This window comes from Aegilops tauschii, chromosome 5 (genome assembly GCF_002575655.3).
Source record: "Aegilops tauschii subsp. strangulata cultivar AL8/78 chromosome 5, Aet v6.0, whole genome shotgun sequence".
In the NCBI taxonomy this organism is placed as follows: domain Eukaryota; kingdom Viridiplantae; phylum Streptophyta; class Magnoliopsida; order Poales; family Poaceae; genus Aegilops; species Aegilops tauschii.
This window is the reverse complement of record NC_053039.3, coordinates 85,813,344-85,823,331: the sequence shown is the minus strand read 5'-3', so window position 1 is coordinate 85,823,331 and position 9,988 is coordinate 85,813,344. Positions and strand designations below refer to the sequence as shown.

Genomic DNA, 9,988 nt, shown 5'->3' with positions numbered 1-9,988 from the left:
AAATTCTCCGCACCGTTGCGTAGGCAAATTTGACAAATTTAACCTATAAACGAAATCAAATCACAAAATGAACCGTCCGTGAAACTATTTCACGCGGCTGACTTTTTTGTGTGACGCCCGACACGAAGGCGCCACACTACACTGTGCAACGCCTCACAGATAGGCGCTACACGGCCAGCGTCGCACCCGTGTGATCCGAAAATTACTAAGTCAGTGTGCAGCGCCTGAGAGCTAGGCGCCACACTATACAGTGCAACGCCTAGCTCCTAGGCATTGCACTAGTGCAGCGCCTGAGAGTTAGGCGCCACGGATCAGCCGCGTGAAATAGTTTCATGGACAGTTTATTCTGTGATTTGATTTGGTCTATGTGTCAAATTTGTCAAATTTGCCGCCGCCGTATCCGCACCACCATCCACATTCTACGCAGCCCTCAACGAAAATATCCACATTCTACGCCGCCGCCGGCGACTCCTAACCCTCTGCACCAATCCGCCTTGCTCACTTCCTCTGCGCCAATCCGGGTCGCTGGCCGCCGGCCATGGAAATGGAGCCGGGCGGTCCTAGTTCGAAGAAAGTTAAGTCAGCGGCCGTCAACAGCCGCCAAGAGGCACAGGCGCCGCCGACGCCGGCGTCGCCGGCAACTGAAGCCCCCTGTCTGGACCCTGCAGAGACGCCGCCCGCAGCTGATGAAGATGATGGACGCGTCGACCGCATCAGCAACCTCCCCGACCCCATCCTCGGTGAGATCGTCTCCCTCCTCCGCACCAAGGACGGCGCCCGCACCCAGATCCTCGCGTCCCGGTGGCGCCACATCTGGCGCACCGCGCCTCTCAACCTCGACTGCCGTCGTCTCCCCGACGAGGAGCACGGGCTCACCGGCGTGGTGTCGCGAATCATTTCCGCCCACCCGGGGCCCGGCCGCCGGCTCCGCATCCCCGCGTATTACCTCCAGGACCGGGCAGCAACCGTGGACGCCTGGCTCCGGTCCCCCGCCCTCGACCAGCTTCAGGAGCTTGAGTTCTGCCATGTCTCGAACTATCGGCCACGACTGCTTCGGCCGTTGGCACCGCCACCTGCCTCCACATTCCGTTTTTCACCGACCCTCCGTGTTGTCACCATCGGGAGATGCCTCCTCCCGGACAGCACCGTCCAAGGGCTTCACCTCCCCCAACTTAAGCAGCTGGCGCTTGAACGGGTGAGCATCTCTGAGGGCACGCTCTGTGGCCTGATTGCCAGGTGCCCCGCCTTGGAGTGCTTGCTGATATACTACAGCTTTGGTTTCCAATGCGCTCGGATCAACTCCCTTAGCCTTATAAGCATAGGTGTGCGTCTGCGGCATCGTTATCTTTCTGATCATGAGACAGATGAGCCGCAGTTCAGAGAACTCATCATCGAGAATGCCCCTTCCCTTGAGAGGTTGCTCCGTGTCGATATACTTGATGGCCTGCATGTATCCATAATCTCCGCGCCTAAGCTGGAAACCTTAGGTTCCCTTCATGGTGAGATGTACCTCAGTTCCTCAATTCTTCAGGTAGGTGTGAGCTCTCTACTTCTCGCCTTCAGTATGCTCTAAGCTTTATTTCAGAGACATTGCATATAATTTGCACTTCTGTATGCTAGTGTTGTCTTTTATGCTTCATAAAGCGATTGCCCAGTGATAGCCACACGACGGTGGTTGGCGCTGTCAAGGTCTTGTATGTCAGAATTACTTGTCTGGATATAGGCACGACACTTCAGTTGTTGAGATGTTTTCCATGCTTGGAGAAGTTGTACATTCAGCAGGTGACAATTCTTCATTAGTATTCATGGTTTTCAGCTCCTCTTTTGGATCTGCTCGTGCTCTGAAGTGGCTGATTGTTTTCATCACATCTGTTCTTTCAGTCGATATCAGGGGATCTGAATTTGTGGAAGCGTAAACACCGGGACCTAATCAAGTGTCTTGACCTTCGTCTAAAGACGGTAGTTATGCAATTTTATCGGGGCATCAGGGCGCAAGTTAACTTTGCCACATTCTTCATACTGAACGCGAGAATGCTGGAGTTGATGTCATTCAAAGTTGACACCGAATATTACTGCCGGGCCTTTTTAGCAGAACAGCGCAAGGAGCTTCAGTTGGAGAAACGGGCTTCAAGAGGTGCTCGGTTTCACTTTCAAACTGACAGACTTCTCCGCTGTTATTCGATGATCAATAATGTCCGTGATTTGGATTTAAGTGATCCGTTCGTATGTAAGCGTTGAACTTGGGTTTAGGTCTGTTGAGTAGTCTTTCTTGACAATCTCAGTTTGTGTATTGTCTGAATTTCTATTACTGAATCTCTGTCAAATACAGTAGGACCTAGCCTCCAAGATGTTACATGAGGTTACGATTACAAATTTACAAACACAGCTAGCTTGTAGTTGAATATGATTACGACTGGAGGAATTTAAGCTGCATGGTTGCTCAAACGGGGTACAGCTCACCGGCGGCCGCCATGGTCTGCTGCTGCACGACCAGCGTGGACAACCGGGATCCAAAGTCGGCGGACGTGAGCAGGTCCCCGAGAACGCCGAGCTCCAGGTGCTCGCTCCAGTCCGATATGCCGGCCGTCAGCGGCGACTCGACGCTCTCGGCTCGCCGGCCGACCACGAGCAGGTCGAACGCCACGCTCGTGTTCCGGATGACGTCCACCATCTCGTGGGAGCCGCCGACGGTGTGCTGGCTGTACATGACCCGGTTGTCGTCCACCCACCGGTCGACGAACTCCTGCGTCGCCTCGTCGTCCAGCTCGTCCTCCTCGGGGTCCAGCCGCTGCTGCCACTCTATCGGCAGCAGGAACCGGAACACGGTGAGGCCGATCGGCGCGTCCTCCGCCATGTACGCCGCCAGCGCCATCGCCTCCCGGTCGTCCGGCCCGCCGAGGAAGTACATGGCGACGCGATGCGGGAACAATCCGTCGATGGTGTCGATGGACGCGGTGCTGGCCACGCCGGAGAGGCTGCCTCGGTCGACGAGGATGGCGACGGAGCAGGGCGCGTAGTTGAGTATGTTGATGTTGGTGTCCTGGATGGCGCCGGCGTTGGGCGACGTGGGCTCCACGGAGCCGTCAATGGCGAGGCGCTTGTGGAAGGGCACGATGATGAGCATGGCGCGCTTCTCGAGCGCGACGGTGCACACGTCGTTGTGCATGGTGGCGTAGGGCGCGATGCACACGTATGGCAGCAGCGACGAGGAGCCCTGCTGCCGCTGGTCCACGAAGAACTGGAAGGCGTTGACGACGCGCTCCGACTCGGTGGCCTTGGACCCCGTCGGGACGCAGTGCCGGTCGCTGTGCTTGAAGGAGCGGAGCACAGAGCTGGTGAGCCCGGCGAGCGGCAGAAGGTGGAGGAGGTACACCGAGACCGGCGTCGTCGGCGTCGGGCTGGCCGCGTCAAGCAGCGCCACCACCGGTGCCACGTCCACCTGCGAGTGGACGCACGCCAGCACCCGGAGCTCCTCGCCGACCTTCTTGCTCTCCACCGTGCGCCGCTGGTTCGCCACGTACTTCTCCTCCGGGTGGTACATGTACTTGACTGCCGCCCCTGTCGCGGCGCCGACCACCAGCACGTTGATCATGAAGGCCGCGTACGCCTGGTCGTCCAGCACCTTGGAGTCCATGAACGCCGAGGCGTACACCACCTCCGTGATGCCCTTGAAGTTCATCATGAGGCCGACGGCCACGGATTCCCGGACCGGTATCTGGCAGTACAAGCACGGCACCATGCACGCCACAAACTTGGCGACGATGCCGACGACCAAGAACACCTCCAGGAGGCCGCAGGTGGAGGCGTCCGTGATCATGTGGACGTTCATCCGCATCCCTCCCTGCGCGATGAGCAGCGGCGTCAGCACGCCGGCGACGAGCCGGTCCAGCCGCTCCGCCAGGGTCACACCCAGCGGGGCGCCGCCGGGGAGCATGAGCCCCAGCATGAACGGCCCGTACGTCGCGTGGAGGCCGAGGAGCTCGCCGGCGAAGCTGCACGTGATGGAGATGAGCAGCACGGCGACAAGGCGGGACTCAGAGAGGATGCCGCCCTCCGGCACGTCCCTGATCAGCCGCAGGATCACCGGCCGCGCCACCAGCCCCATGAGCGCGATGAAGACGGTGAATGAGAGCGACGAGGCGAAGCCAATCCGCTGCAGCTTCTCCTCGGGGCTTGCCTGGAGGAGGTAGGATGTGACGCCGGCGATGGCAAAGGTGTTGGCGAAGTCTCCGATGAGGGCGGCGGACATGGCGAGGCGGCCGAGCTTGGAGGAGAGAAGGTGGAGGTCATCCAGCGTGCAGCAGACCACGATGAAGGCCGAGAGCGACCACCAGGAGTTAAGGTTGGTGAGGAGGAAGGTGTCGGTCCATTGCTTGGGGATGCGATCGCTGAGCGCGAGGGCCGTCACGTACATGGCGAGGTGCGGAGCGGCGGTGCCAAGGACGGCGATGGCGATGGCCTTCTTCCCGGACTTGACGATCATGCCGAGGTCCGTCTTGACGCCGATGGTGAAGATATGGAGCGTGAAGGCGTAGCCGCCGACCGTGTTGATCTGCACCCAACCCTCGGGCGTGGCGAAGACCTCGCCGATGTGTGGGAGGTAGTGGCCCAGGATCGACGGCCCCAGCAGCGTGCCGGCCTATACATAGCATGGAGATCCATCTGTGCAATTAGTAATTAACCAATCAATCAACCAGAGGCTAGCTCGATCAATGGCGCACAACAATGGCATTCATGGAGGAGCGAGAGCCGAGAGCGTACGTACGAGGATCTGGGAGATGACCAGCGGGATGCCAACACGGCGGAACACGGCGTACATGGCGTGGGAGAGGATGAAGATGATGCAGATGTGGTAGAGGAGGAGGGGGAAGTAGAACTTGAGGGGGTCGTCGCCGGCGAAGACGCCGGAGGAGGTGGGGCGGCCGGAGCTGTGCTCGAAGCAGTAGAGGCTTCTGTTGACAACGACCTCCCCCGCCAGCGACATCGGTGGCCGGCGCTCGTGGAGCAGAGGGCGAAGGAAGCAAGGCAAGTGCGGAATGGGGAATTTTCTTCCATGGCATTCGACGCTTGCATGCAAGATGGGGCGAGGCCAAGGCGCGGGATGGTGTGGAGTGGAAGTGCTTTGGCGGGAAACGTGGTGCACCGGTCGCTCAGTTTATTGGGATCGCGCTCTCTTAATAACCACGCAAAAGGCCAAAGTGCCCTTCTACACCCGAGCTCATAGGAATTAACAGTATCTCGAAAAATGTTTAAAAGAATCTGAACTATTTTTATAGTGAACTTTGACAAATGCTCCAAGAGCTTGAAAAATTTCAGCACGAAATCGCTGGAAGTCGTGGCAAAACTAAAATAAAATTAGTGCTCCAAAATGCTTTCGAAAGTAGCATTTTCAAATTATTGATTTTCTTTTGACACGACTTTCACAAATGTGATTTTATGATGAAACTTTGCAAGCTCTTAGAACATTTGTCAAAGTTTGCCATATATTCTTTTCAGATTTTTTTGAACATTTTTCTTAATATATTTTGAATTTACTGTTCATCCAAGCTCATTTGAGCTCGGGTGCAAAAACTTCACGTCCCGCAAAAGGAGGTTTTTGCCTACGTTTTTTTTTTCATAGTTAGACTTTGTAAACTTTGGCTAGGCTTGTAGAAAAAAATGGATATTTACAATAAAGAAACAAATTCCATGAGGGCTCCTCATGAAATATATTTGTATACTGCATCCATTCCATAATGTAGTGCATATAGATCTTCCAAAAGTCACACCTTTCAAAATTTGACCAAGTTTGTGAAGAAAAGTATTTACACTTAAAATGTCATACATGTATTATTAGATTCATCACAAGGTGTAGTTTCATACCCTGTACATTTGGTATTGTAGATGTAAATAGTTTTGTCTATAAACTTGGTCAAAGTTTACAAAGTTTGACTTAAAAAAATCTATATGCATTACACTATAAAACGGAGGGAGTATAATTTATATCTAGTGTTTTAAATGTTTATGTTTTTTCTATAAACTTGCCAGAAGTTTACAATGTTTGACTTTAGTACAATGTTTGACTTTAGAGAAAAAACACACTATAATGTGGCAAAGGCGGGAATAATTTATTCCACATTTTCGCAAACCAGAAATATAGGAGACAGACGATTATTATTTTTGGCTCTTAGGGACGTGTGACCCCATCTTTGTGCTACGAGATGGTTAAACTTTATGATTTGCAAACAAAGTAGCATTTTAAAACATAAATAGTGAAAATGGAATCAAACATGTACTCTCTCCGTCCCAAAATTCTTGTCTTCGATTTGTCTAAATACGGATGTATCAAGTCACGTTTTAGTATTAGGTACATCCGTATCTAAGACGAATTTAAGACAAGAATTTTGGGACGGAGGGAGTACTTATGGAAGCGTATGATCAAGTTGACTGGAATTATCTTAAGCAAACGGATGCAAAAGTTTGGGTTACCAATTGGACAATTGGATAATGTCGTGTGTGACCTCGGTGAGATATTTCGTAAATTTAATGAAATCATCTTGGGTTCTTTTAATCCATTGCGTGGGCTACAACAAAGTGGTCCGCTCTTTCAATATTAAGTTTACTTGTCACTGATAACATTAGAGTGTAAAGTGGCGTAGCCAGGCCCCAGGCTACTATGGCCATGGCCTGGGGCGTGGCTCCACAATCCTTTGTACACTAGCTATTTTTGCTACTGTAGTGTCCATAGAACTGTAGCTACGAGGGCTGGCCCGGGGTGTAGCCCAGCCCTGGCTACGCCACTCTAATCACTACTCACGTGAAGTATCTCCCATCAAGATGTGCTTGAGGCTCCCCTGAAATCTCAGACCTACGATTAGCTGGAGATACCGTCTTGTTGTTTGAAGGTAATGAGAGCGAAGCTAAGCACGTGGAATGCATTTAGAGCACATACTCTAAAAAATGTTTAAAAAAATCTGATTTTTTATGGTAAACTTTGACAAATGTTCTAAGAGCTTGGAAAATTTCAGCACAAAATCACTGGAAGTCATGGCAAAAATAAAATAAAATAAGTGCACCAAAATGCTTTTGAAAGTAGCATTTGCAGAGTATCGATTTTTTGCACGACTTCCGCAAATGTAACTTCATGATAAAACTTTGCAAACTCTTAGAACATTTGTCAAAGTTTGCCATAGAAAAATTTCAGATTATTTTGAACATTTTCCAAATTTACTGTTCACCCAAGCTCATTTGAGTTTGGGTGCAAAATCTTCACGTCCCGCAAAAGGAGGTTTTTGCTTATGTTTTTATTTCATAGTCAGACTTTGTAAACTTTGGCTAGGCTTGTAGAAAAAATTATGGATGTTTACAACAAAGAAATAAATTTCATGAGTGTCGGTGTCAAAACCGGCAGGCCTCGGGTAGGGGGTCTGAGTTAGATTGGATCGATGGGTAACAAGGGACAGAGGACACACCGTATTTACCCAGGTTGGGGCCCTCTCTAAGGAGGTAAAACCATACGTCCTGCTCTTACTCATATTATGAGAGTACCAACGTACATAGTTGATCTACCTTGAGATCATGAGTTATGGTCTAAAGCCTAGGGTGGTTTATATGGGCACCAAGGGTATCTAGGGTTACACATGGTCGGTTGCCATCTAGGGATTACATATCGAATCTAACAGATATAATTGAGGTACACGCCAAGTCTTGGGGCGAGGCAGATTGAAGGCCTCTGAAGTCTCTCCTCCTTGATGGGCTGGCAGTCCGGCCCATGTATTAGTCCAGTCGGGCTAGGACCCCCTAGTTCAGGATACCGTTAGTAGCCCCCGAACTTGTCGTCAAAGCCAAGGTCAGTGATCTTCGTCGGATAATGTCTTCGGCCAGATTAGTCTTTGGCTTGACAGGCGAGTTCCTATTCCATCATCGGAGTCTTCAGTTCGGATGCAGAGTCTTCAGTTCGGATGCAGAGCCATCTTCGGCCAGATTAGTCTTTATGACCGTACGTTGAAGCATCGCTTTTCCTAGCTTTATTTAACCAGTACCTGGCCCAAATCCACGACCAAGCGCATCTTAGCTCTCCCCTCTCACCGCCCAACACCATTCTTTCCTCCAAAGTCGAGTTTTAGGAGTTCCAACAATGGTGGATGATGCAAGCTCTTCCAAGCGCCCACATGGTCCCCTCAAGGGCGACTGGGAATCTGCTCCATCATGCGCCTGCAACTGAATCGGCTCTCCACCCAGGGGTACCTACCGGATCCAAACATGGCTTTAACCCGTCCGGGCCTAATATCCGTGGACGGGCAAAGACATGCCTATAGCCATCCCAGCCCTCATGGGGATCAGTGGTGACGGTGTCCTGGATTGGGGGTGCTAAGCTAGCCGGCCCATGATCCTTGGGTTGGGCCGACAGGCGCTCATTCGTGGTCAAGATGGACTCCAGAGGCCGTACGTAGGAGGCGTGTTCAAGACTACCTCCACCGAAGACTTGATGTATACTCCAAGATCTCTCCTGCCACCTTGCTCTTAGATGTTTGCATGGAAAACAAAAAAAATCTACACACACGCAAGATCTATCCATGGAGATGCATAGCTACGAGAGGGGGAGAGCATCTTCATACCCTTGAAGATCGCAAAGCGGAAGCGTTTATCAACGCGGTTGATGTAGTCGTACACCTTCATGATTCGTCCCGATCAAGTACCGAACGTACGACACCTCCGCGTTCAACACAAGTTCAGCTCGGTGACATCCTCGCCTTCTTGATCTAGCAAGACGGGCGAAGTAGTAGATGAGTTCCGGCAACACGACGGCGTGGTGATGGTGTTGGTGAAGAACAATCTCCGCAGGGCTTCGCCAAGCACAACAGAAACTATGACGGAGGAACACCTAGAGGGGACGGGGTTGCCGGCACATAGCTTGGCGATTCTTGATGTGTCTTGGGTGCTAGCCCTGCCCATCTATTTATATGTTGAGCCCTGCGGTCGAAACTTGGAGTAAAAGCCTCCTCAAAGTCGGTTTTGCCCGAAAGGCAAGAGTCCTTCTCAGAGTCCAGGACCAGACGCCAGGGTTCCCGGCGTCTGGGCCCAGACCCTGGCGTCTGGCCTCTGTCTCCGCAAAACTTCCTTTTGCTCTTTCCAAAACCCTTGTGGGCTTTCCCCTTTGTCCCAAATAAAGTGTTCTCGTACCCAAACATTTCGGGAAACATCCGAAACCCCTTTCGGTGAATTCCGGAACCCTTAGGAAGACCAAACACTATTATCCCATATATCAATATTTACCACCAGACCATTCCGAAGCTCCTTGTCATGACCATGATCTCATCCGGGACTTCGAACAACATTCGGTCACCAACATACATAACTCATATAATACTATATCGTCAACCAACGTTAAGCGTGCGGACCCTACGGGTTCGAGAACTATGTAGACATGACCGAGGCACCTCTCTGGTCAATAACCAATAGCGGAACCTGGATGCCCAGATTGGCTCCTACATATTCTACAAAGATCTTTATCGGTCAAACCTTATGACAACATACGTAATTCCCTTTGTCTATTGGTATGTTACTTGCCCGAGATTCGATCGTCGGTATCTCTATACCTAGTTCAATCTCGTTACCAGCAAGTATCTTTACTCGTTCCGTAATACATCATCTCGTAAGTAACTTCTTAGTCATTTGCTTGCAAGCTTATTATGTGTATTACGGAGAGGGCCCAGAGATACCTCTCCGATACTCGGAGTGACAAATCCTAATCTCAATCTATGCCAAATCAACAAACACCTTTGGAGATACCTGTGTTGGGGAACATAGTATGCAATTTCAAAAAATTTCCTACGATCATGCAAGACCTATCTAGGTGATGCATAGCAACGAGAGGGGGAGAGTGTGTCCACGTACCCTCGTAGACCGAAAGCGGAAGCGTTTACTTAATGCGGTTGATGTAATCGAACGTCTTCTCGATCCAACCGATCAAGCACCGAACGTATCGCACCTCCGAGTTCTGCACACG

At 51.4% G+C, this 9,988-nt stretch overlaps 2 protein-coding genes across 3 annotated transcripts; one reads left to right on the top strand and one right to left on the bottom strand.

Moving 5' to 3' along the window:
- Positions 1-402: 402 nt before the first annotated feature.
- Positions 403-2,378, top strand: LOC109763402 (F-box/LRR-repeat protein At3g26922-like). 2 transcript variants are annotated; one of them, XM_020322247.4, is made up of 3 exons: positions 403-1,531; positions 1,621-1,782; positions 1,882-2,378. In XM_020322247.4, exons 1-3 carry the CDS (start codon positions 539-541, stop codon positions 2,236-2,238), a joined length of 1,512 nt encoding a protein of 503 aa, XP_020177836.1. In that variant the 5' UTR covers positions 403-538; the 3' UTR covers positions 2,239-2,378. The 2 variants fall into 2 exon arrangements, with proteins under 2 accessions (XP_020177836.1, XP_020177837.1); XM_020322248.4 differs by having other exon boundaries at positions 414-1,531; positions 1,645-1,782.
- A 62-nt stretch (positions 2,379-2,440) lies between these two features.
- Positions 2,441-4,984, bottom strand: LOC109763398 (cation/H(+) antiporter 15-like). The gene is made up of 2 exons (XM_020322242.1): positions 4,766-4,984; positions 2,441-4,639 (listed from the first exon to the last, which is right to left on the bottom strand). The coding sequence occupies exons 1-2, from the start codon at positions 4,982-4,984 to the stop codon at positions 2,441-2,443; spliced, it is 2,418 nt and encodes an 805-aa protein (XP_020177831.1).
- Positions 4,985-9,988: the final 5,004 nt, after the last annotated feature.

Coding starts and splice junctions, on each gene's coding strand:
- LOC109763402 (XM_020322247.4), top strand. CDS start 539: ATGGAAATGGAGCCGGGCGGTCCTAGTTCGAAGAAAGTTAAGTCAGCG. Junction 1,532..1,620: donor TCAGTTCCTCAATTCTTCAG/GTAGGTGTGAGC, acceptor TCTGTATGCTAG/TGTTGTCTTTTATGCTTCAT. Junction 1,783..1,881: donor AGAAGTTGTACATTCAGCAG/GTGACAATTCTT, acceptor CTGTTCTTTCAG/TCGATATCAGGGGATCTGAA.
- LOC109763398 (XM_020322242.1), bottom strand. CDS start 4,984: ATGTCGCTGGCGGGGGAGGTCGTTGTCAACAGAAGCCTCTACTGCTTC. Junction 4,640..4,765: donor TGGTCATCTCCCAGATCCTC/GTACGTACGCTC, acceptor TGCTATGTATAG/GCCGGCACGCTGCTGGGGCC.